This window comes from Aulonocara stuartgranti (genome assembly GCF_965226115.1).
Source record: "Aulonocara stuartgranti genome assembly, chromosome: 6".
NCBI classification, from domain to species: Eukaryota; Metazoa; Chordata; class Actinopteri; order Cichliformes; family Cichlidae; genus Aulonocara; species Aulonocara stuartgranti.
Window position 1 is genome coordinate 17900060 of NC_138944.1, and position 27983 is coordinate 17928042.

The following is a 27983-nucleotide window of genomic DNA, read 5'->3' on the forward strand; positions in this document are numbered from 1 at the left end:
ACATTCCCATAAACTTTACCTGTAGGCAGCTTCATTCACAAGCTGGCAGGTTTCTGTGGCAACACGCCACATAAGCGGGATGCCTTTCTGTTTGATTTTATTACATATTTAGTTCAGGCACAAAGAATAAAAAAAAAAATAAAGTAAAAAAAAATGCTTGTTTTGAATTAAAACCACATGTTAGATGTGACAAAACTATCAGTGTCAAAAAAACAAAAAAAACCCCCACATGTTAGAAAGCTCCATTTTCTGTGTTGTTAGGCGAATCATACATGCACCTATACAAACTACCACTAGAGGTCTCTCACATAATCTACTGCTTCATATTTCCCACGGAATGAAACTGTAAATAACACACTTTCTGCACCAAAGAGAAGGTACAGAATCATACCTGTTTGTCTATTGAATTAACACAAGTCAGCGATGGAAAGAGTAAATGAATTTAAGAAAAAGAAGAAGAAAAACTACAAAATCATAACAACAAACCTATGTAAGTTATATTTTCACAATTAGAAAAACTTAGTTTCACACTGCAACAGTAATCCTAACATATATGTAACTAATACTCAAAATTCCCAGTTCTACCACTCATATTTAGTACAATAAGCTGAGTGTATATAAAGACTTCAAGCAAACTGTAACTTTTTTATATACTGATGAGTGTAAATAAGTGTAAATTCTATTTCACAGGCTGATTGCGTGCATATTTCTTATGTAAATAATTGAGCTGTAATATAAAAAGTGAACACACATCGAATACAGTAGATAACCCAATAATTGAAAAAAAGCTGCAGCCTACTGTGTGTAAGCAAAGAATTTCCATTAGCATTTTATTTGGGCCTTTACTGAGCTTTTATGGGGGTGAATGTACAAGCACAGGAACACAGAACACACTGTCAAATATACACTCACCTCTCACTTTATTAGGTACGCCTGGTTAACTGCTTAACTGCTTAATGCAATCAGATGACACAAACTTAAGCATGTAGACAGGGTCAGGACAGCCTGCTGAAGTTCAAACTGATGAGCATTAGAATAAGTAGGAGAGGTAATTTTGTAACTTTGATTGTGGCATGGTTGCTGGTGGCAGACAGCTTGGTCTGAGTATTTCAGAAATGATCTCTATTGTTTAATCTCTATTGTCATAGTGTTAACAGAGAATATCCACTAGCTCACTTATGAAAATGCCTTGTTGATGCCATTAGTCATAACCACTCGTTACAACCAACATGCGTAGAAGAGCACAAGTTGCCACTTCAGCTAACAACAGAAAAGTCAGGCAATACATTCACAGAGTAAAGCTGGGCAAACACTGTGCGATTTTTTTCAGTCGCGTTATTCAGCTTCTGCTCAAACTGTACGATTGACTCGCAGGGGTTAGAAATTGGTAGGTAACGATGCAGGTCTCACACTATACGGCCCGATGCTCTGATGCGACCCGAGTGCTCACACCGTGCGTCCATAAAAATGAAGGTTATAACAGAAAATCTGTCGCTCTATGGGATCAGAACGATGCCACCTTGAAATGAAACCGAGAAAAAATATTGTAACTGAAATAAATGTACTGAAAAATCTTGTATTGAAACTGAGAAAAAAATGATAGTGAAAAACAATGAATTGAAACTGTAAATTGTTTTGTTTTCGCGTACAATTTGTTTCAGTTGAGACCCTGCATCGTGACCTACGAACTTCTAACCCCTGCGAGTCAATCGTACACTTTGAGCAGAAGCAATAACGCGACTGAAAAAAATCGCAGTGTTTGCCCAGCTTAATGTGTGCTAAAATAACTACTTTAGTCACTACATAAAAAAAAATCTGTACTTTCTTTTCACAACACCACGATCACAAGGACTGCACGTATCCACAAGTTTTGGTAGTTTTGGTACTTCAGCATGTAGATAGCCCTATGAAAAGTAGCGAGCATGAAGGAAGCAAGGTTTTTGTTTTGTTTATTTTGTCTGTCAGAACTGTTGTTTGGAGCGACGTTTTTTAAGTGGCAGGTCATTTCAAACGCTACGTTTCTTTCAACTCAACAAACATCAACAAACACGCGAACTGTTTGTGTGCAGTTTGTTGCTAGCTTAACGTCCAGCTGCTGTATTTCACAGGGAGAGAAAAGAAAGAGCCAACTTCACTCAGAGATGGAGAAAGATGGGGAGAGGAAGAAGAGAGGTTAGATGCAAAGGTAAGGACTGCTCAGTGAGATTTGACAAACTGGAAATTTAAAGTTTACATGTGAGATAATCTGTTTTCATATTGTGTGAAATGGCTAAACAAGCTGAGGTTGACTGTGTTATGGATCAAAATCATTAAAAGCATGAAAATCCTCTGCTGATTAGTGCAGGATTAACAGGTTAGATTGCTGTACTGTGATGGATTTAAAGTAAAGAACAAGTGTGGGACTGGTGCACAGTGACTGTCTAGTTAGTATAAACAGTGTACCCTCAGTGCAGAGGATGGAAATCAGCCAGGACAACTCATGAAACATCTGCTGACACCTGGTTGAGTCAGGTGTGTAAATTTGTAAAGAGCAAGAGGTCAGCTGATCACAGTCTGTACATTAAGAACCCCCCCCCCCCCCCCCCCCCACTGAATCCCACTTTAACTCTTGACACATTCCTGTTTTAAGTCAAAGAAAATGGAGCTCTCTCTTTTTCACATTTTCCTGCTATCTATCTATCTATCTATCTATCTATCTATCTATCTATCTATCTATCATCTATCTATCTATCTATCTATCTATCTATCTATCTATCTATCTATCTATCTATCTATCTATCTATCTATTAAATAACAGTAAACTAGTCTTAATGCCAAAATAGAGTTTAATACAGTTTTAAGTTGTGACTTTCGGCTTTGCAGAACTTTAGATTTTTACTTTTTTGTAAAAAGCATCATTAGCAGTCCTAATGTACTTTGAAATGCAGGTGTTTTACTTGTAATGGGGTATCGTTTCGCAGTGTGGCACTGTTCTTTCAGCTCGTTCCGCTGTCTCCCTCAGATGCTGCCGAGTCTAATCTCCAATTAAAACAGAGCAACAACAGAGGGAGCCATTGCTTTCTGTATTGGAAACAATTTTCTTGACAATTGTTGCAGCAGCCTGGCTTCACTGTAGCATATCTCTAATTCACAACCCTACAGAAGGACCCACCTCCACATCGCTCTCTCTTTCTCTCGCTCTCTTGGAAGGAGGGGGAGGAGAGCGAGCGCAGTTTGAGTTGCGCTCGCCGCTCTACGCCAGCCAGAGGTGTGTTTCGGCTCCACACTCTGTATCTCTGCGTAGCAGCACCCAACCATGCAGCCAGCCTGAGTGCCATGTCCAACAGCTGTGTTGGCAAAGGGTTACCGCTCATCTGAAGGGAAGGTAGCGTCTTGCTTTGAGGAGGACAGAAGATAAAAGAAGACTGACCAGTTGCAGAGAGAGAGAGAGGGGGGGATATAACTGAAAGCCCCCTCCTCGCCTCACTAAACAGAGCAAAAACGGAAGGCTTTGGAGTATTCAATTTTTTCTTTCGTTTTATATTTTTCTTATTCCTCATCGCAGTGCTGGGAGGTGCTTCATCTTTTCATATAGTCTCTCTCTCCGTCATTTGCCTCCTCATCTATTTCTCCATCTACCTGGTGTACAATTTCTTATATTTATGAGTGAGATAGAGGGGAAAGAAGGGAATTTTGTTTTTCCAATTTTTTTTGCCCTTTCTTTCTCCCTCTTCACTCTTCCTTCTTCTCTTTTCACCAAACCATATCATTCCTGTCATTCCCTCCTTTGCATTTCACATCAAAATGCTGCTCGTCAGGTCATCATACCCCATCCTACGCCTCTTTCTGTGTCTAAAGTCTGATGATTAATGATCTTGGATGATTTTTTTTTCAAAGACAACTAAAAAACTCCTCATGAATGACTATTTTTCCCCCCCTTTTCCTTCTCTTTTGGTCCCCTCCACACCCATTTCTTTTGCATCACACTCTTGCGGGATTCTTAATTGTTACTCTAGGTAGGTTCAATATCGTTTAGTGTCTGTCTATCTGTCTGTCTGTGTGTATTTGTGTGTGCTTTACGTATACATAAAACACACATTAACACACACATGCACTCGCACACTAAACTACGCCTAAAGGATGAGCGTTCAGTGAGTCGACATCGGTCTGGTCTCGCATCCTTCTCCTCATCTGTCCTCATCATCATGGCCAAGTGCGCCCATTTTTAATTGTTGTCTTTGAGAAATCTTTTTTTTTTTATCTGTACACATGTCATGATTTAATAATAAAAAAATCTTTATATATATTTATTTGTTTAGTAACACATTTGTAACACATTTGAAATGGAAAAAAATGAGTTTGCAGTCTCACTGGTGTAATTTTATTGACTTTGACAGCCGAATTTTGGCAAAGTTTGGGATATTTGTCCTAAAAGGAATGATATTCTTTTCACATGATCTGCTGAGCTGCATTCAAAGTTTGGCGCTAATGGCCATCTCAAGTCATTAATAGTGTATCCCATTTCATGCTTGATTTTGTGCTTATTTTGATTCTGCCAGTCCATCAGCAGCCATTAGTACTTTTACTGCCTCCCTGCCCCTTCCCATCCCACACACACACACACACACACACACACACCAACGCACACAGACACACAATCTTCCCTCTTCAGCATGTTTTCAGTTTTCCTCCCTCTTTTACCCAAATCTCTCCATTTTCTTTTATTCCCCGCTTTCATTCTCACTCCCTTTCGGGCCAACAGAGACCGGTTACCATTAGCTGGATGTTGATCAGTGGATTCAGCGGGTAATTCCTCGCTGTGGATTTAAGGTGTAATAGACAGCAGGTCTTTAGATAGAGACAGACTGATAGACAGATTAAAATAGGTAGAACTTCACGCGCCATTTCATCACTACCGTCCTCTTTTCCTCTGTCACATTTGTCCCCTTTCCCTCTGTGTTTTGTTTGACGCTACGTCTCTACTTCTCACCGCCACACCTTTTTTGGGAGAGCTGCTTTAAAGCGTTACCACTGCTAGTCTATTCTCAATTAGCCCATATACACATGGACATTTAACTGAAAATTGCCTGTGCACTCAGCCGTAAGGTGAAAAATTTTGCCTACTAGCATAGGCCCACACCAGCTACTTTAGTCTCACCGCCCACCCCCTTCTTATGGACTGATAAAGAGGCTTAATGAATCCCTCTTTCTTGATTGTTCTGAGAGTGGGATGTCGTCATGAAGGAATATGAAGGACCGCTCGTTTTGCTCTGTCTTTGCTTTTGTGTCTCAACTCTGCTCCTCTGTAAAACATCTCCACTACAGTCTATAAATTATGTGTTACAGAAAAGAGTTAATTAGGTGAGTAGTGAATTAATAAAGCACTCACTTCTTCTTTGCAAGTGAGCGTATGCACATGCATGAAAAGAAGGTGTGTACCCTAAATACGTGTGCAAGAGCACAGCTGACGGAGCAAGAGTGTGCATGCGTTTGTGTACATTCGGAAGTCTGCATGAAGCTGGTGGAAATGTATTCTGCATGAACTTTCATCTGCAGGTGATGGCTGTTTTTGTATTTTCCACCACAGTTGCTTGCACGGTTTCACCTTTCGTCGTCGCTCTGTGACTAATTGGTTGTTTATCCACTTAAAAAAAAAAGTCTGTATAATTGAGATTACATCTTCAAGAATTTCACACTCTCACACGTTCAGCTGCATTTCGGAGCACAAAATATCCCTCACTCATGCACTATTTCTAACGCGCAGAATGAAGCTTATACCAGGTGACTCACTCAGTTAGTCCAGTGCAGCGTGCAGGTGCATGGATTTACATCTGTTCATTACTATTCTCTCATTCCTTATTGTGCGCCTAAGCTGGTGGAGGTGCGTTAGCCAGTGCCAAACTGATGTCATCCTCCTCCTGTGTTACCTTTCTTCTTCTTGTTTCCTCCCCAGTGGGTCTGCGACAGATCGTTGACAGTGAATAAATCACAGACCTAATATCACTCATACACCAGCTTTGCTCTAATTGACTCTTCAGCAGGACTTTATTGAGTACAGTGCACACTAAAGGCGATGCAAAAGACTGTATGCTGGGAATTAGGCTATAAAGTCCCATTTCAAATTTAAAATGGTTAGGTAAATAATACTAATATTTAACAAAGTTAGGAACTGCTTCACAGGAAGAAATTTATAAGCTTTAAAAAAACTCCTGGAAAAAAACAGAAAGGCAAATAATGAAAAATAAAAGAACATTGCTACCTTTTAAACATCCATGAAAGCTTTTCCATAAAAATGTTTTAAGAAGAGATTTAAAAGACAGTAAAGAAGTTCCCTTTTTGACCTCAAAGGTCGGACTGTGCCACAGTTTGGCAGCTCTGACAGCAAGCACCTGCTGACCTTTGTCTACTAGCAGAAACTTTGGGATAACCAGCAGATCGCCCTGTATACGCCCTGCCCTATGTAACAGGTTAATAAGCCCTTAATGTGCTTCAGATGAAAGATGTATGATCAGTGAGATTTTAAAATCAATACAAAGTGAGAATTTGCCTGTACTCAAGTAATGTGTTTATATTCTTGATGCCAGTTAGCTGTTAAAAAGTAAAAACAGAATAAATATCCTAAAAATGATTAAAATGCACCATTAGACAAAAGAGAGCAAAAGTGAACTGAGTCTGTAGGTAAGAATAACTACAGGATAACAATAACTAAATAATAAGAGTCACACCTTTTAATGATCTCCTATTAATGTAATCTGTTTTGTGTCAGTATGAAAACAGTTTCTAGGCATTTCTCATAAGCAGCTGTAAAATAGAACATGATTTTTAGGCAGTCTTCATACATGATGTTGGACGTTCTCTATATAGACCAAAGTACTGGGCCACACATTACACCAGCCAGTTGGTCATAGAAGCCAAAGCCATGAAGCTCCCGGCGCACAGTTTTTGTGCTGATGTTAATGAGTGTTGGCGACTTTTACGCACTGCTCTGTAACCTGGCACGGTCTAAGTCCTAAAGCCTTCACCTTTGCAATAATATATCTAACAGCTGATTGTGGGATATCTAGGAGGGATGAAATTTTAAAAACTGACAAAGTTTCCATGCTATCACAGTACCACGCTCAAACTCGGAGAGCTCGTTTAAAATTCTTTCACATATGTTTGTACAGGCAGGCTGGCCATGTGCTTGATTTAAACATCAGTGGCAACTGGGCTGAAAACACCTGAATTCAGATGTGTGGTTCAATACTTTGGTCCGTTAATGCTGTACATGAAAAACACAAAATCACCATTTAAAAACAAACTAATTTCACATGCCATAAAACAAGTAATCAGTTAGCCGCTGTTCATTTTGAGTAATATTGAGTTACGTATACATAACCATAAAAGCATTCACATTTACATCCATAAAATGGCTCTCTGGGATTGCATAATTCAATATTTTGAGAAGCTGTTGGTTCATAGCGAGGATACTAAATGAATAAACAAATAAGCCTTGTCCAGTTGTTTAATGCAAAAGGTTTATGTAAGGATGTACCGCATTATTCTACGAGTCAAGCCATCAGAATCATATTAATGCCACTATGAGAGTCAGAGATAATTAGAAGGAGTCAGAGAGAAAGATGGATTTTTGTAAATAAAATTTGTTGAATGAATAATTCATTTCACTGCCAGACGGGATTAAAATTCTACACATGCACATATCCTCTGACAGTTTTCCTAAGGGCTAAACTCTGTGTACCTACATATCCTGCATCTACTTCAAGATGCAATAAATACGCACATGTTGCCAGAAATAGGCATATCCCATCTTATGAGCGTGTGCCAGTAAAGATCTGTTAAAGGATGAAAAACTAGACATAGCATACATTAGTCAGGCTACAGCTTAGATATTTTTAATACTGATGGATCATTACATCATTTTATACCACCACAAGGGAACTTAGTGATTTGAGACTGCGACCATGTGCAATGAATTTGCAGGTTTCTTGCCTTTGTAATGGTTATGCATAGATGGGGACCAGTTACTGTCCTCGATGCATCAAGACAGAGTTAGTCTGCTATTAGTCTGTAAATTAATAAGGTCAAATTGGGAATTTGACCTTATTAATGTGCAACATGTTTGTGATCAGTTGACTGTGATGAATCTCAAATGCGCAGCTATCTGCATACACAGCAATGCACATTAACTCCTTACATTCAGAGTTGAGCTCTAACCTCAGAGAGATAAAACAGAAATTTAAAAATTCCTCCGCAAACTGTGGTGGGCTGCGAATCTTTGGAGACAGGTTGCCTCCGCAGTCACCTTTCAATCTAAAGTGGTTGCCCAGATGATGAGGATGTTGCGTGCTCGATGTTTGGGTGACCTTGTCTTTGGTTGCAACTGGGAACCGCTGATTTTTCCAGGTCACAAGCTGGTGGTCATCTAATGTGACCAAGCCATCACAGAGCACGAGACTGATGCGCTGCAGCAACTCTGGTCCTTAGTGGAGCTTTTACACGATATACAAAAACATTTTGCAATTTTGAATTGCAGTCCGTTAAAACTTAATCAGTGTTTTGAAGTTTGTCAGTGGTGGCCGGTGAATCTTATTCAATTTTTTTATGCGATGTCCGACCCAGAGTGAGGAAAAACCATTTAATTCAGCTTACAAACCAAATGTAACATTCATTTAATATATGAATGTACAATTAATGCCAACATTAAAAAGAAGTTCACGTAGTTCTGTATAAAAAAACAACTCACCGTGAACATTTAACTATGATTTCTAACACTTCTTAAACACTTCCTTGTAAAAAATAACTTACTTTCAAAGTTATTTGTACATATTAAGTAAAATGTTCCTGTAGTGTGTAAATAATAATTAGTTGCTCTGCTTGTTCTTTCGTAGAATAATGCACAGTGCTGTTAATTTCCTCCCATAAATGTTTCATGTCTCTAACAGCCTAGGCTTTATTCGTTCCCGCTGTTTTAAAAAGCAAGCACGGAAAGCTAAATAATGCATCTGCATGGCTGCATCCAGTCCTGCGTATATACTGTGTTTTTCAACCTGCTGTCTGATGATGACGTCCACTTGTTTTTTACTTGTACCTTCTTCTCCCCTTTAAGACACCACGTAGGAGTCCAAAAGATCAGCTGACGATGATTTAGGGTCGAATTAAAATCCACAACCTGAGTCACAATGCTGCGCCCAAATTTAGCCTAGCCTCAATACAAAGCCTGTCACTTCGACTCTTTAATCTCCACCTTCTGTGTTCTCTCTCCCTGATTTTGTTCTTGATTGTATCTCTGCCACTTTGGCCTTTCTTTCAAAGTTTGGTCCCTCTATGCCACTACTCTTAGTCCACTTGCAGAATAAGTTACGCCTCTAGTAGTTCGCCCAAAGAGCGTTGTCCTAGATACCTCAAAGCCAATCCTGCTTTTTATTTTTATATTTTTATTCATAGAAACAATAGCAAAATCAACAAAATAGATAAAGGTAAAGGCATGCAATATCTGAAGCTTATAATCTGCATGACAATGTCGCTGTTTAATGAATGCAGGACAGGACAAGCAGAAAGTCAGAGCTCTCTGGTTCAAAAGAACTTTAGCCCTAATTTTATTTTCACCATTGATGCAAACGACAGGGCGGTAATACAGAGAGAGAGAGAGAGACAGAGAGCTGCCTGGCATGAGGAGAGAGCCCAAACAACCAGATCACACTTTTTTAACTTAAATGACCCTGATAGTGTTGAGAATTTAAGCTGTCATCCCTGAAAGGATATCATCTTTCAGTAATGTATGCAGATGTATGTCTTCAGACTCATGGGAAAGACAAAGTAGGGGTGATTTACAGGCTTTTTATCCCTGAGACTGGTTTAGATCATTAAGGTTAGGAAAGTTTGGATTTATTTATTTATTTATTTCCTGAAGCAGGCTGGATGATTCCTGTGATCAGCTGTTCATGTGCCAAATTACATCACAATTAAAAACACACCTTTCAGATTTTCATGTATTTTGAAACTGGGGTTGTTTTTTGTTTGGATACCTTGAATGTAAATGGCGCTGTCTCTAAAGCACTTTAGGTCAGCTTCTGTTGTTTAAATATGCTAAAAATAAAATAGACGTGACAGTCAACATAAAAAGGTTTAAACATTTTTCATACTGCATGTCTGAGGTCTATTTTTTCAACACAATTCAACAGGCATACTGAAGTTAGAGGATAGAAACAAAGTATCGATCCTATTGTGCTAGTATCGGTCCGACACCTATACCAGCGTTGTTTTCAATACTGTCGATATTTGGGTTGATCCTCCCACCTTTAGCCTACGCTGCTTTACTCTGTCGGCCCTGGAAGATCTGTGTAAAAACAGGGAACAAGCAAGTTGAAAAACAATCATTTAATTTGCACATAGATTTAAGGATTCTGCACATTTGAAAAACAATAAATTGATCAAAAATCAATAATGACACTTTTAACCATGAAGGGGAATCACACCAGAGACTTTTTAAGCTTAAAGCCAAAAGTACTGTCCTGCTCCCATAAAACTCCCAGAAGCCCATTGAATTCTTTACAACAGCCACTTGTTTTGTGCACTGACCTGAGCACATAGTGGAATAAATATCTATAGCTATAAAATATTAGAGTCTTGAGGATTTCAGTCACACTCTACTAGCCAACTCCTGTTTTTGAATATTTTAAATTCAGCATTTGCTTTTTAAGCTGTCTTCTTCATGCCTATCCCCACTGGTGTAATGTGCATCATGTGACATGTGATAAATTGAGGGCTGCAATTCTGAAATGATCAGACATAAACAATCGCAATCTGAAACAGTAACAGATGAAAACCAGGATGTGGATGTATAATCTCCTAGTGTGCTCTGTGTTGGTATATATTCTGGCGGAAGAAAGTAATTTTTTAGCATATCTTTCCAAAAAATCGTACCTAAAAAAATCAGTGTTGCATTGATTCATTAATTTAATAACGAGCCTTAAAGCCAGCGTGTTTATTGAGTACAGGCAGACCTTATAAAGGCCTGAGAAGGAAAAAAAACTACCAAAAGTATCTCCTGTGAAAAAACAACAACAACAACAATGTAACAACATTCAGCACATTCAGATTGCAGTGAAAGGGGCATGTAGACACAGCGGCTTGACTGAGTTAAGCCTTGACCTCAGAGGCAATTGACTTGTGTACACAGTGGCTTTCAGCCATCCGCAGCCTTACTCGGCCATCTGACTCTTTCCTTGTCTCTTTCAGACGAGGAGCGGGCCGGCAAGCCGAGGATCATGACTGGCTAAATTAAGCAAAGGCACAGAGCGACAGAAGAAGGAATAGAGGGAAGCAGGAGAAGAAGAAAAAGACGAAGAGTACGCGCACATATACACACACTGCTGCTCATCTCCTCATCTCCACGGCAACAGTATTCACACACTTGCAGACTTGAGGAAGGAGACCTGCATCACCAACTTTGGAGGAAGAGGAAAGACAATCAGATGGAAAAAGACGAATGAAAGTCCGCCTGTTCGACACTCTCCGTTCGCCATCATTCGGCTTTTCTTCCCCATAAGAGTGCTGACATTTTGAGTTGATGATCCGTTTTTAAATTCCTCTAAAACGCTCAGTGAAAAGCATTTTTCAGCCAGTTTGGATCTGGTTCTTTGCAGATTAGACTTTTTGTTCTTGGTTTTTTAAACCTTCCTGCTCTCCCCCACCCCACCACCACCACCACCACCACCACTACCACTACCCCCTCACACTGATAACAGCCCAAGCGTCACCCCTCTCCACCCATCAAGCACAACTCTGCTCATCCCTCAGCCTGCTAGACCTCACTTTTCAGCCCTCCGCGTGTGCCTTCGTCTGTCCACCATCCCTTCATCCGAGGCTATGAGAGGAGGAGTCGAATCCCAGATCACTCCATCATGCCAGTTCTGAAGAGTAGAGAGGAGATCCGGGCTGGCAATGTTCAAGGTAGGCCAGTGATTTAAGTAATTGGGGCTGTGCATATGTGTCCATGGGTATCGCTTAAAACTTCACCCCAAATTACATCTTTGATAAGCCGGGGAATCAGAAAATGGTGAATAAAATCTCTATCGCAGCAGCTCAGCGGAGTCTAAGGTGACACACACAAATATAAACGACGTGCAATTTAAAATGACATTTAGCAGCCATGCAAATGCAGATTCTTTCTATTTCAGAGGCTGCAAATGGGTGGCATTTCCCACTGAAAATTGACTTAGATTGCCTTGTTTTTCTCACATTTCACAGCTTTTACTACTTTAATCAACTTAATGAACTTTCACATGTACTGTAACATCTGAAACGCTGCCACCACTGTGACCGCTGATATCCGGCAGTTGCGATTAACTCAACCCTTATTTAACCTTCTTAGAAACTGCCCTCGTTCATGATAATTTCAGGTCATGTAAACTACGAGAGGAGGTGGAAATAATGGCTTAATGGCCGCTTTGTGAAATATGAAGGATTTCCTTCATGGTTTGATCGGGTCAAACTAAATGTATTTTTCCGTATAGTTAAAAAAAAGGTCTGATAATAAAACACTGCACATTTTTCATGCAGTTTAAATAAATCTTCAGTTCTATTCATGCACATTGCTTAACAAAAGGCCTGTTTTAGAGGGTAAGTCACTTTCTGTGGCCATGTTTATTTTCAGTAAGAGTGAGCAATCACAAGAAACAGAAGAAACAAAACATTTATAGTGCAAAAGGAAAAAAAGTACAAATTGCGTGTGTGTGGGTTTTTTTTGTTTTTGTCACTTGTTCTTTCTCGTGGTGCTTTGTGAGGGAGCTCGGTGTTGAGATAAGGGATAACGAGACACTAGCTTCAATAAGCACATCAAAACGAGGAGTTGTGCCGCTTTACGAGGGAAAACAGGTCTAGACAATAGTGACTGCATAAAGCAACAGAGTGGAGGAAGCTGGAGCCGATTTTATTGCTGAGCTCGTGCTCCTGGCAGCCGCTCAGGAGTTCGACCGATGAAAGGCATATTTAAAAGTTGGAGGGGCGCAGAAAGACAATGGAACGAGGTGTCTGAGAGGCTGCAAGTAAAATAAGCCTTTAAAGGAGAATTTGCATGGCTTTCATTAGCAACAGAGCGCACCGTTAGATCAGGGGAAAGTGCGTTCGTGTCTTCCTCGACAGTTTTGAAACAGAATATGTGCAAAATCCTTTGTTCTGTCACTGCGTCCGGCTCCTGCCAGCAGAGCAGCTCTAGGATTTGTCTCCTGGTGGCATCGCGGATTAGATTCTTGGCCGGATTGGTGTTTAGCAACGGGTGAGGCCAGTTTACGCTCCCAAATCTTTGAACTAATTTGCGCTCGCCGGCTCACAGGAGTCTGATGTAACTATCTGATTATGATGCACGTCTTTGCCGAAGCGTGACTTGGAGGAGGTGTGACAGCTGGTGTGTCCCTCCCTCGCAAAACACAACAGCTTCAACAATGTACCGGCTGTATTCTGCTCACTTATTAACATATGCTGTTCAGGCTCCGCGGTGTCCAAATTCCTGCCCACAGTATTTCAATCAAAACTTCGTTTTCCATTTCAACACTCTGATTTTCCGTTATGATGACAGCGAGCAGGAGAGGGGTTAAGGCGTGGCAGACAAAAAAGAAAAAGGAAGAAAAACAGGCAAAGATCCAGGCGCAGGCGCCAAATCCTGAGGGAGCTTCACTGACACTGGATGAAGGAGGCAGCTTTGTAGACAGATGTACCTCGGAGTGCATAAGCAGCAAGGCCTTGGAGGGGTGTGCGTTGTTGTTGCGCCGCTGTGATGCTGCGTGTTTTTCCGGAGGGCGGGTTGGGCAGAGAGGATTACTGGATCTGAGCACTGGCTCTCTTGTCAGGCGGGAAGCGTGGCCCTTAGTTTGATCGGTGAACCGTGAACGGAGTGGCAGCAGTGAACTGCCATGACGGTACCGAGCCGAGATCTTGATGCTGGAGCTCAGAGACAGCCGGCTGAGTCAGTTTTGGACGCGAGCCTCATGTGACCAGCTTTACAAATGTTGATTGAGTCGTCGAAGGATTACAGGTGCTGAGCAGCCTGGTGTTTATTGCTTACCCAGAGCCAGAGAGAGAGAGAGGGAGAGGCAGAAGTGCAAAGCAGCTAAGGTGCAGAAATTCCTCATCCACCCATGCATTTGTGGGGTTCTTCCTTCGTGTATAATGATAAAAAAAAAAAACCTCTGAAAAGATGCTCTTCACTCAGTCGCCAGTTCACAGCTGAAATCTGGATTCTTCCATGTGTATCCTGTTCGGTATTTTTTTTTCTGCTTCCATGCTTCCAATTAGTTTGCCTGGCACGCAGGTCCTCACAGCATCTTACTGTGTTAATATTTCAGGTAAATACAACAGTCCCGCCTGAAGGTAGAACTGACGCAACACCTAACAGCTCTGACACCTTATTAGAAACCAGATTGAACAGATAAGACGTGCTGCCACGTTATCAGTTTGAATGCATTTCAGTGCAGCCCCCTTCCACCGTGCTTATCGACGACCGGTGGGCTGACGAACGACAGCTTTAGATCCAAGTTTCATCAACTTTGAAACCAACAATTTAACATTCGCACTCACTCCACGCAGCGGTTGACCCGCTCAGTGCAGGTGAGAAACCCTCAGAGCGTAGCCATGTGAATTTCTAATAGTAATTGTACCTCCTCTCTTGAGATGACGGCCAGCTTTTCACTTCACCTTCAAGTGAGGCCCTTCAGAGCTGATTAGGTAGGACGACATGTAGCGAAAGCTCTTTAGTCTGACTTTCCTTCTAAATTACGCTGTAGGAGTAACATTGTTCTGTTCTGGTTGCGGCACCTCTGCTCGCTCGCTTGATCGACGGTACGAGTAGCTGTACGGGAGTTGCCTTTTTACGGTCAACAAACAGCCTAATTTTTCATTGTTATGCAGAGCGACTGGTTCCTCGCGTCATCTCTCAGGTGATTTGTTGTTCTTTTTATTTATTCGTCAGAATTTGTAAAGTCCCTGGGCCGACCCACTGAGCAGTTTCCCGGTGATTAGGTGTCTAAATGGTAGACAAACAGTGAGGTTAAAATTGCTTTTTGTTGGTGTAAAAGTGATGTCAAACTCACACCCAGCTGCTGTTTTGTCATCGCATCAAAAAGAAATCTTGCAACAGGGAACAAAGAGAGAGAAGCTTAGGTGAGACTCATGTCTGTGACACATGAACTGTGAAGTCATACTTTCTAATATTTAGCACACAGCAGGCTACTGCTAAAAAACACTTCAGCGTGTCTTAGGTGAGGGTGCTGCTTGCATCGAGTACAGGAGGCAAGAATCAGAATGTTCTTCTACTAAAAAATATTTGGAAATAATTTTAGGTAAATGAGCCAAACTGGATGAGCTACTCGGCTGTCACGCAGGTTCCTTCAGAGCTGCTTTAATTCTTTATGGCACAGATTCAAATAAGTGCTCAGAGAGTTTGAGCCATGTTGACACGATAGCATCTCACAGTTACTGCAGATGTGTCAGCCGCACCATGATGTGAATCTCCCACTTCACCAATTCCCAAAGGTGGTCTACTGAACTGTGATCTGGTGAGATGATTTGAGCCTTGTGACACGATGCTTTCCTGCTGGAATCAGCGATCAGAAGATGAGTGCACTGTGGTCACAAAGGTTTGGACATGGTCAGCAACAGTACGCAGGCAGGCTGTGGCGTTTAAATGATGCTCAGTTGGTACTAAAGGGCCCAAAGGTATGCCGAGAAATTAGACGACCTGACAGCAGGCGATGCTGAGTGAACAGCAGCCTCACTTTCTGTTCATGGGGGACAGGAATGACACCCGGTCTTCTGCTGCTGTAGCACATCTCCTTCAAGGTCTGACAGGTTTTAGAGATGCTCTTCTGCATACCTTGGTTGCAACAAGTGGTTATTTAAGTTCCTGTTTCTATCAGCTCAAATCCATTCTCTAGCAAACAAGAGAAATATATACAAATATGAGAGAAAACAAGAGACATTGTCACCCCATAATAAGAACCCATTGTGTTGAGGTTCTGATTATATGCGCTGTCAACCAGATGTTACTTTTACATCCAATAAATTTCATTTATTGGTCTTTATCTGCGCATATAAGCTCTTAGCCCAGAAACCATCTGGCTGTGAGAATCAGCTTTTAGATAACCAGCTATTTCACATCTTTATCGAGCATCTTTTGATATTTACGGCTGTATTGGTGTTACATCATTTGTAATGCCTGGCCTAACCTGTGCTACATCTAGCTTTGGCAACATAAAATGGCAATTTAAATGTGTTTACCGCAACATACGGGGTTCATATTTATACGTGTTTGTGTGGCATGTAAATTAAGCGATGAATAATTAAACTGCCCGGGCCAAAAGTGGTCTGTATTTAGCTGGAGAAATAGCATAGCAATAGAAAACAATGGCAGCCCAGCGTAGAACTTTGTCATTTGGACAGTCAGTTGCACTTTTATACATTTACATGATAAAAAAAATAAAAGATAGATTAAAATGGTGATTGGTGGTTCATACAGACAGTGTGATAACACAAAGTGTACATGCAATCTCATTTTTATTAGAGAGTGAGAGAAACCCAAGATGCCTCTTCTACCTCTCCTCTTCAGTACCTAGTCATGTGTGACTGCGAGAGAAGGAGGAAGAGCTAAGAATAGAGAAAAGGGGGCCCGATGCTGTGATGCCGCCGCTACCCACGTTCTGTAACTGAGCGTGCTCTCGACACCATTTCTGCTGGCCTGTTTGTGCAGGCTCTGCTCACCATATACACTGCAGCTACCTCAGTGGAAATACTTTTCTTTTCGTCAAGGTATCAGATGCAGAAGTTCAGCTAGAAATGGCTCTTTCATCCTTCCTGTGTTCGATAATAACACGATCTGACTGTCACACATGGAGAGATTTAATCAGAAACAGTCACTCTTTATGTCATGCCAAGGGGAGCCTGTTTGAAGCTCCTCCACCGACAGGCAGGGACTAGAGCGAGAGGCTTTTTTAATCGGTTTTCTTTTTAAAACACAGATAGAAGAGACTGAAACAAAAGACAAGATCTGGCACCGAGGGCCGAGGTGCAGAGACAAGTAGAACTGATGGAGGGTTAGATAGCAGAATAAGATTGAGTCATATTTGATGATATTGTCCTCAAAAGGCTCACAAGAAAGAGACACCGGGACTCCCGAGAAATCACGTTGTGCAGATGACTTCGCTAAGAGGGGATTATAAGGCGATAATTATGTTTTCAAAGAGGGAGATGATGAAAGATAGAGAAGGAACAAATATATTAGAATCAAAAGAAGAAATAGGTTTGTGTGATGGGACTCATCAGAACACAAAACTTGCTGCCAGATGGCTAATTTATTTACAGATATGCTAGAAACACCACCTGCTGGATAAGAAAGTAACATAGTTTCCATCTTCTGTAAGGTAAAATCAGGATTTTACTGCAGGGCTTGCTGTGCCGTGCCGTCTTGTTTATATTTAGCAGTGTTAACAGCAGGTGGTATCTACTTGCCAAACCTGTTCAAAGTGTCAGTGAATCTGTCTCCATTTGACCCTCAGTGGGGGCAACTTGTCAATTAATTAGCCGTGACTTGAGACCGAGAGTGGGTTTGAAGCGCAGACAGCTGCAGGAATGAGGAGGAAAATGCCCCCGCTCAAATACAGAGCCGAACAAGAAGCAGCGAGATGTACTTATTGGGGAAGGAGCTGCGGCTGTCAGCGTTTTTTCTTCTTCTTCTCCCCTTAATGAAGCTGTGGAACAGGTGATCAGTGAGACAGAGAGGAGGATTAAAGGTAGAGTTAACCTCTCGGGAGGGTAAACTGGAAGGTGAGCGCTTCTACGAGATTTAGGTCTAAGTGTAGGAGTGTGTGTGAGCCAAGCGCAGAGGGCAGATCACATCCTCAGTGTATAAAAGATTTCAATTTGCCCCTCCCGATATTTGTTGCAATCAGTCATCAAATGCCTCCAAGAGCTGAAAGAAAGCTCTCACATTAATATTCAAACTAGAAAACGCACTGATGTTTCCTGAAAACCTCCAGCAACAGCAGCCGTGCACGCCTGCGATGCACTCACAGGTGAACTTCACGGGTAAAACACTGACCTGATGTTATGATTCACTGAAGAGAACATTGGAGATCCAAGTGCAGGGCTCCGTAGGCCAAATAATTCAACAAAAAAAACCCCCAAAACAATCTTTTAGCATTCATTACATACTTTTATTTAACCAGGAAGCCCCATTAAGCTGAGATTTCCTGACAAAGCGAAACATGGCCAAGGTAGCAGCCATACAAACGCAATACATTTTACAAATGCCACAGATACAACATAAAATGCAAGCTCTACAACATGATATACAATACACAAATACCCGCAACAAAGAAACACAAGTTGCCTTTCAGGAAAAAACCACAAGTCTCCTTCACCACATTCTGGGTGATGCTTTTAGATTCAGCAATAGAGTTTTTCCCACATCTGTTGAAACCCTCAGCCCATCAAAAACCATCCATTTGGAGGAGAATAGCAGGAAAATATTGGAGCTGAGACATAACAAAGGCTCAGAAGTAAATTGGAAGTACACCCAGTATCGCTTTACAGATACTATTTTTATTTAAAACCAGTTTCCTGTTTCCTGAGAGTTTTCAGTAAAGGCCAACCCAAATGATGGAGAATGTACTGGTGGGAAGGTTTTTAACAGAAAAATACTATGTGTGTACACTTTCAGTGGATTTACCCTCAGATATAACAATTCTAAAATCATCAACCCTGATTGCTGATTGCACTTACTGTAATGTACTCAGTCGACAGTGTTTACAAGAAAAGTTTAATCCAAAGAGTCCAGGAATGCACAGCGGACCATCGTGACACAAAGCAGATGACAAAGGGAAAGACAGGACTGTGCAGCGTACACACTCAGAGATGACTGTGGATGAGACGCAGATGAAAGCAGTTCAGCTCATCTATTAGACGTAGGTGGATCAATCTAAATATCGATAGTATTGATAACAATGCTGACAGTGATATTGGATTGATACTAGCATGATAGCATCGATAAATTGTTACTGAACAAAGTCCATCAGGTTCAGTAGCCCACTGAATTGTGCTAAATAAATTGTTCCTTTTAAAATGAAAGAAATATACGTGTTTTGACTGTCACCTCTGTTTTATTTATTGCCTATAGCACAGTTAAGCAGAAGCTGACCCAGAGGGATTCAAAGACAGACACATTTACATTCAAGGTCACCAAAAAAATCCAGGTTCAAAATACATCACACAAGTGATGATGGTTCATCTCATAAACCATGACACACTGCTCTGCCCTGCATAAACTGGCGTTATAGGCTTAAGGTATCAGCATCGGTACTGGTATTTGCAATTCCCTGCATTTACTTGATACTGATTGATACTAAAATGTGCAGTATGGCACAGCACTATGAACTATACGATGACAAAAGGTGGGAAAAGAACAGGACGTGAAACCAAAACCTTCAAAGTAAAACAGGAAGTAACAGACTGGGATATTTTGGAAAATGCAGCTTTTTCTTAGCTTTTTGGATTTTCATCTACACATAAATTGTGTTTTAGGTCAATGAAAATGGAGCTTTTGAAAAAATAAAAGACTCCAAAAAGGACTTTTAAGATGAAGATTTTCAGAAACTCTATATAATCCAAGAAACCCAAAATAAAGATTTTGTTGTACAAGGTGCACACTTTATCTGTTCTTTTCTTCACATCGGCCTGTGTTGTTGTTTATAGGCTTCTGATAAGCCAGACGTTTTTTAGTGTTCTGATTATATTACCTGTTTGTTTGATATGCTCTCGTGCATTCATGTAGACTAGATTAAAAATCCCTCATTTAAAAAATAACCGTATACGTGTGGATGCAGCCTGACACTAAACAGCGTGTGGATGTGGTAAATATAAAATATAAAGTGGTAAATATAAAACCACTGTGTTACAGCTGGTCACAGTAAAGCCTTGGCGGTACTGCATGGAGGTTATTTACCTCTAAGATATGTTGTTAAGCTTACTGGGTTTTAATTAAATACACACATGTTCACAGTTGGAATACGTTTTATTAAAAAGCCACCATGTAGTTGTAGTTATTCTTAAAAAACAGCCCCACAGAAATAGAATGTTTCATCCTTACAGGAGATACTGTACGCAGACTGTGAAGACCATTTTTAAACAAAGAGGAGCTGATTAGAAATTACCAACAGTTTGATTAACTGATGGGTTTTTTTCCCTCTGTAAAAATGCCCATTATGAGATAGTCTCTCAGTTGTGGGGATTTGCTGCTCAGTTTTAATTTAACTGTAAGCCTAATATCATTGGATTATGAGTTGTTTGGACAGCAATTTGAAGAAAACTTGCAGATCAGTTAGTAATAAAAATAACTGTTGCCCTAGTTGGATAAATCCCCTAAAGCCGTTTCACTGTGTAATCACGACAATCTCAAACTAAACTGAAACAACAGAAACGGAACCTTTTAAAGAATAAATATATAATATATTAATACTGAACACCATAATCTTCTAATACTGCAAATATCTGCTATCCACATTTAAGCGTAACACTTCATGCGGTGCTCATGTGTTAATCTGAATGTTTCAGCTGTTTCAGCATTGTGCAGCTTGTCTGTATGCAGTGTCCTCATCATTAGCAGCTCTGTCACTGTGTTGTCACGTTTTAAGGAATAAGCTTGTCTGTCTCTGCTGGATCTGCAGAACTCCACAGTCTTTTCTTCTGTCTGTGGCCAAGATTTTTAATGACTGTACTTCAGAAACTCTGGTTAGATAATCACAAAAAAACAAGCAAAACAGTGTTGTCTGGCAGGTTCAGAGTCACAAGCTTTGTCCTTCTGATTTTCTTTCGATGGAAAGTCAAAACTCTTTTAGAGATGCTAAAATGTGTTTTATGTAGAAACCCCCCCCCCCCCAAATCATTGGCTCAAACACATTAAATTTGTCAGGTCTTTATTTGAATTTCCACCTTTTGCCACGTGCAAGGGAGAAAACAAAACAGAAACACACCATAGCCCTCGGTGTGACACGTGCATCCGCACACTGAGGAAAACTTGGCCAGAGGTTGGAGCAGATGTTTTCTGGATGTTATTTGAATGGTGACCAGCTGACAGAGCTGAGAGGTTTGGTGCCGAGCGTTTAGACTCGCTCTAAGACACATCAAGGACATTTTTTCCTGTAATATTTGTTATCAGTGGTTGACAGTCTGGGTATTATATTTGCACAACAGCTCAGTAAATCCAACAAAATGACTTGTCTTCTTGGCACAGAGAGGGCAGACCAGCTGCCGATGCTGGAGGAGGTATGACGATGTGTAGTAGAGGAATTCAAAGGTCTGTGGCCTCAGGTAATTAAGGGGAATTATAAAACAGACAGAGTGGATAGCCACTGAGTTATTTTATCTACTCCCTTGATGCCACAGGCTTGCTATCAAATCCTCAAGAGAGCTGTAGCTGTTCAACACTCAGATTGTGCCACCAGAGAAGCAGTTGAGACCAAAATTGCTTGTGGATGGAAAACTACGGTATCATGTTTCTGCTTTTCAGAAAGGCCACTAAAAGAAACCTGCGAAAATACATTTCAGCCGAGGTTGAAAACATGGTGTGAGTGGCTTTTTATACACTGTGCTGTGGGTAGCACATTGTATCAGAGTGAGTTACAAGACCCTTTTTAAAAAGAAAAAGAAAAAACAGTGTGCACTGTAGGCTATTGTACCATTACATACATATTGCAGAAGCATGCACCGACGAAACAGAGGACTGCTGTGGCAGTGTAACCTCAGTGGAATAAATGGCTTCAATGAGGTAATGAAGACCTCAGGGGATAGATGGATCCTGCCTCAACCCTGTGTTTGTCATCGTCCCTTTGCCTGAGTGTGTATATTCTGTTGTCCGCGTGTGCGCACTCTCTGTCCCAGTCAGTTTATTTGCCTCTGATGAAGAGACCATATAATGTTGTTTCGAGGGCTGAGGCAGCTTCAGTACAACAGTAGAGATCCACAGTGCGTCTCGTTATAAGTGCAATTAGCAGGGAGAGGATTCTCGACCAAACTAAAGTGCACTTAATGAAACACCCAAGACCCTCTTCAATAAGGCAGTGATTTTTCTCTGCCATTCTGGCCCGTATGCAACGCAGTGCGCAAGGTGACAGATTAGTCGGTAGGGAAGAAGTATTAAAGATTACTTAAACAGATTTTACTCCTCTCTTCTTTCCAACGTTCCTTAGGTTCATTGAAGTTTGTGGAGATTCACATTTGGAAAGCTGTCTTGAGCATTTCAAGTGGTTTGAGGTCTGGACTTTCCAGTACGTTCATTCTTTTGTTTTCCAGCCATTCTGTTGCAGTATGCTGTGCTTGGCATCACTATCCTGTTGCATGACCATTTTCAGCCAAGCTTTAACTGCCGGACAGATGGTGTCACATTTGACTCTAGAATACTTTGGTATACAAAGGAGTTTGGGGTTGGACTCAGTGACAGCAAGGTGCACAGGTCCCGTGGCTGCAAAACAAGCCCAGATCATCACCTCACCGGCACTGTGCTTAACAGCTGCTGTGAGGTGTTTGTGCAGATATGGTTTTTGCAGAAGTCTTGTGTTCTGTTGCACCTTTGCAATCCTAAACTTTGCTGCTATGTTATTTTCAGAGAGAGAAGCCTTTCTCCTGGTAACCCTTCCAAATAAGCCATACATGTGCAGTCTCTTTCTAACTGTTCTGCCATGAACTTTAACATTTCATATGCTAACTGAGGCCTATGGAGTCTGTGAAGTGGCTCTCAAGGTTTTTTGCAATTCCTCTGAGGATTGCAGGGTTTGACCTTGTGGTAGGTTTCCTGGGACATCGACGCCTGGGAAGATGTTTCTAACTATACAAAGATTACAAATTGAAATAGTGTTATAAGCCTTCTGAGATTGATGGGTGGTTACAATTGCTACTAACTACCAAAACCGCTTTTGCTGCTTTCATGGAGGTCCTCACATTTGCTGATGATCAGGTAATCAAGTGCATTTGACTAGCAGCACCTTGGTGTTACTGACCCTCTCGTTTGTGAAGGTGTACTTAGATTTCACACACTGCTTCTGCTTCTTGGCTTAGGTATAATAGGCCATATTTTGTTGTTCATCTGAGGTTGTATTTTACAAACTGAAAGAGAAACATTTATTTTTATTGCTTTAATATGTAAAACCTTAGAACTTTCAGAGGGTCTACTTTCTTTTTCAAAACTATATATCTTTTTATCTGCTTTCTCTCAGCCTCTCTCATCCCACTCAGTGACTAAATTAAAATCTTGAAGCATCCAAAGTGTCAGCATGATTCAGTACAAGAGGCTATTTATCTAATGGTCAATGCATTCCTGATATGAGGCAAAAACCAATTAACAAGTGCGATGTGGTTTATATGGTTTATTCCTTACAGACCCTCCGCTGTAATTTAAAAGAACACACGCATATCCACACAGCTGTAGCTGTTGACGTTTTTCTTTAGTCTTTAAATCACCATCCCGCAGCCTTAAATACTCATTTGAGGACCAAATTATTATTTGTGTTTAGTATTCGTCCACAGCTGGAAATAGTTCACGCAAATAAACAATTTGCTCATGTTTGAGAAATATTGGCTGAAAAATGAAAGGATCGGGCTGTTTTAATAAGGTCTTTCGTCTTTTAAAAAGATGTTTAGATTCCTGTTTAAGAGGGGTGAATAATATTTAGGAAAATGTAAACGGGAGTGGCACAGATAGAGCAGGGTGGGGAAGCGTTTAAAGATGGACCGAGGCATATTTGGTTCTGGTCATTTGATTTCACGGTGAACAAAAGCAGCTTAGTCTGTATCTTTTTATCCAGTTATGACTGTAACAGCACAGTGGGGAGGCAGGGTATTTTGCTGCTAACAGCCAGGCCTCGCTGACAGTTGACTTTGTGAGACTTTGTGAGAGTGAATTGAATAATTATAGAGGATGTAAATAGAACTTTTGTTAGCTTCCACCACCTCTGCAGGAGAGTCATTATAGCTGCATGATGTCTGATTACCTGAGTGAATACAACGGTATCACATGAGTCTGACTGACACATCACTTTTTGGTGAAATACAAGCTGTTCCATGGAGCACACGTCTTTTCCATCTATGAAACAGCTCGTGAGTCAGTTTTCTAATTCTGTTAAAAATAAAAAGGGTTACATCCTAAAGAGCTGTGACATCGAAACACCGAAAACGACTGTCCTCAAAATGAAAGTGAGAGTGAGTGCTCAAAACCCATTTTCAGAATTTCACTTCAATGTGTCGTTTAGCAGCTTAAATAACAAAAATTATGTCAGCAAAAAGTTAAAATAAATTAAAATACATATTATGTCACCAGCACATGAATGGAAGCATTGAGCTAAAACGTAAGATCAATAGGTACTTTCACTGTGGTCCCCAGTCACACAAGCTTGGAGATCGGTCAGTGACTGCCTGGCAACGACTGGTCGCTAGGCAAAAATGCCTGGCAGGAGGTTGCTTGGTGTCACTTGGTGACACTGGTCGCACAGAGGTTTCCTCCTTTCAAGTGCATTAGGTGGATTTTGCATGGAAGTAAAACACTCACCAACTACTTGCTATGCGGCTATGAAGGGTTCAACATTTACCTTGAATAAAGCATGACCAGAATTATTGCCAAACTTGCAAGCTCAATCTCTGGGTGACCAACTGGTTATGGTAGCTACTTATAGCAATGCAATCAGAGTCAGGAAGTTTCCCTCCTATTTTTATTCTAGTGTGACCAAGGTATTGTAACGATAATCTAATTACCGTTTTTGCAATAGTAAACCCTTACTTTACTTATTACTTAAAAAAAGTAATCAGATTACAGTAACGCGTTACTGCCCATCTCTGGTTACCAGCTGTCAGCTACGTAAAAAAGGATCCTGGTGTAGAAAATAATATTAAATAAATTCTAACAACAGCTTATTAAGCTTAAACGTGCTGCTGTTGTTTATCCGCTGGTTTCCTCTTTCTGGTGTAAAGTGGGCCAAAAACAAACAAGAGAGGCGAGAGTCGCGACAGAAAAGCCGATCAGCTGATCATTGATCAGTGTCATGATTGAAGTAGCAACAGGAGAGGGAGGGGGAGAGAGGCAGTCGCTCCATGTATCGGTTGTTAAGCTTAACGTGTAAATGCTTTACAAACATTCAGAGATGAACTTACACACTTGCTTTACTTCTCTCTTGGATAATTTTTTCAGAGATGAAATGCCGGTTTGGTAGCGAGGCTCCAAATGCTCAACCAGACCGCCAACAGGTCTAGTACTCCAAAGCCGCTCTATCATGTTACGCATGCTGCCCCGACCTGCTAAGGTTATCAGCTGAGTTGCGCCATGTGGCAAGTTTTGTGAGGTGCTTTTGTGATATTTAATGGATTGGATTACAGTTTTTATTTCTCTCCTATATCTGATCCAGTAATTTAGGTCAGTATCAGACCGATACCGATACGTAATATCGGATCGGTCCATCTCTATTTTAAACTAGCTTCCTTCTGTGATTTTAAGGCCCCTTTGGACATTGAGATATAGTACGCGAGACAGTTGCTGATTTGCTCCTGTGTGGCTGAAAAACCAGTCTCCCAATCTCCACCAGCTAATAGAGTACAGTTTTGAATTATTGATGCTGTGTTGGAGTTACGACAATAAGCAGAAATGTCAAACATTGTCACCTGCTGCTGCGTCTCACCGAGGGAAATCCAGACCTTTAAATTAAATAAAAACCCTCAACGCTGAGATTTTTTTTCCGCTGTTGGACTGTCGGCTCATACTGTGTGTATTCCTCGAAGTCAAGTAGTTTTCTAATTCACCAAAGCGTCGAGTTTAGTGCAATTTGATATTACTTATAAGTCATGTCTGATGCAGCGTGTGCTTCAGCTCGGATGAGAAAAGTACCACTCTTACCTTTAACTGACCACCCACTGAATGTAAATGGGCTCCTTAATAGATATGCCTGTCAGCTTATGTTATCCACAATGCCTTTCAGTCACTATACAGTTCAACCCACCACATCAAGCCCCCAGGGATATAGCAGGGCCTGGTAATGATGGCCTACGTATGTTTCAAATAAAGTGGCAGCTTGAGTTTTAATGTCTCAGACGGCTGCTTAGAGCCTGTGCAGCATACACCCTGGAGTCTGTAATCCGCTGCAATATCCATGGGAAACATGTGACCAGTAAAGTCCTCACAAATTGGGGGAATTGACAGGGGACAAGCTGATCAAAGCAAACTATTGATGGACTGATTGATCATGTCGATTTTTCACTGGCAGATTGGAGCCCTGTGATGGCGAGCTTGTGCAGTTGCATGTCTTATGCAGCTCTGGTTATTCAATTGGTGGTCTGTGCCATTTGACAGACTTCTGTGATCAATGTTCTTTGTAAATGTTAAGGCCGATACGGTTGATGGCGCCATCTTATTGGCATGATCTAGCTCAGCCCAGATGGTGCTGTGCGCACATTAACCTCACGGTGTGCGTGTGTGTATTGGTGCATGTAGGGAGGGCACAAACTCATCTTCTCACATTGGGGAAAACATGAGGCCACGTACTCAATCAGGAGGGATGACATGTCTGACTGTATTAAGGATTTAACCATTCTCCAGATCCACACTCCTTATCTTCTGCTCATAATAAGTAAAAAATATTTTTTCAACTGCAGGCTTGATGATGAATCTGTTCACTCTTAACCTGAGGCACACCTGCTCTAGCCTTACATTATCAATTCTGTATTACCAAATAGCAACATGAGCACATGGCTAATTAACATAGCGTTACCTAATGCAAGAAGCTATTTCTGGACCTATATTTACACTCATGCTTGGACCAACACATAGGACATTTTTCATTAAGAGCTATCTTTATTTCACTCACAAACAGACCGTATACAAAAGATGGACATAACCACCACCCATTAGTTAACAAGGTCATACTGTGAAGCCTCAAGCTGAGCATTTTTACTGTTGCCATTTTGGCTTTTTAAAGCAAGTTTGGTGTGGATTGCCTAAGAGTTGTCCACAATATTATATGTGATACAACTGCCAGTTGCTAGGGAAAAATGTGTTATCCTTCCCTGGCTGGCAGTGGTTCCTGGCTCTCACTGGATTAAACTGGATGCAAAGAAGGTGCTGCACCAAAAACTTCCAAAGAGATTGCTTTGGTTGCTAGCAGATTGCCATAGTTGCTTGTAGTTTTTCATGCTTGTCTGTAAATATTGTGTACTAGTAGTACAACTTGGAAAAGTGCGACACAAATGGTAAATTGACTTCAAAATAGAATTGTTCCTTGGAACTACCAACGTGTTTTAAAATGTGCAACTTTTACTTTTAAGGCAAATTCTCTCCATCTCTGAATTGTGTTGCACTTTTCACTTTTTCTGATCTGATCTTTTGTACCTGGCTATAAACTTTTTAACATGAGAACTGAATCCACATTGGAGGCAGCCTCTAGTGGGACCTATAGGAACTGCATTCTTTGGCTTTGTTCTTCACCTGCAAATGTTGCCCTTTGTGTTGTATATGCTGCCTTCCAGATAGCTCGGAACACTGCAGGAAGAGCAGGAAAAACAGGATTTGTGTTGGTTCTTAGCAATGTAGAGCCATTCGGGTATCACTAGCAATACAGCATAATAATTGTTTATTTGCACTTAAAAACACTGCACAGGACATTTGTGGATAGAGCTTGGTCAGTGCTCTGTGCATAGCTTAGTTAACGAGTCATAAATACACAACAGTGGCAATATAAATGAAAGGTTTTGCTGTTTACATCCAGTGCTGCCATCTTGGAATACTAACTCAGAGTTGCTGGGGTTGCTCTAGCTTTCCAAGTGGTAAAAGCTGAGGGAGTGTTCCAGATTAACATTAGAACTGGGATTCGGAAAGTTAGACTTCCAACTTATTCAAGAACACAGCAATAGAATATGCGAGCCAATAGGACATTTTTTTGTCATAGACATCTATATTCAAGCTTTTTTAATTATGTAATCAGCAGAGT

At 40.9% G+C, this 27983-nt stretch overlaps 1 protein-coding gene and 1 long non-coding RNA gene across 2 annotated transcripts in view; both read left to right on the forward strand.

Annotated features, from left to right (window-relative positions):
• Positions 1–1851: 1851 nt before the first annotated feature.
• Positions 1852–11763, forward strand: LOC309709250. Its single transcript, XR_014277456.1, has 3 exons — positions 1852–2000; positions 2109–2185; positions 11218–11763. It is a non-coding gene; the product is annotated as an uncharacterized lncRNA (long non-coding RNA).
• Positions 11764–11809: 46 nt separating this feature from the next.
• The window catches only part of grin2bb (glutamate receptor, ionotropic, N-methyl D-aspartate 2B-b), a 147937-nt gene continuing 131763 nt past the window's right edge, over positions 11810–27983 (forward strand). The window contains exon 1 of the mRNA XM_082536749.1: positions 11810–11931. Within this exon, the coding sequence (XP_082392875.1) occupies positions 11923–11931 (9 nt within the window). The 5' untranslated portion in view covers positions 11810–11922. The remainder of the gene's footprint in view (positions 11932–27983) is intronic.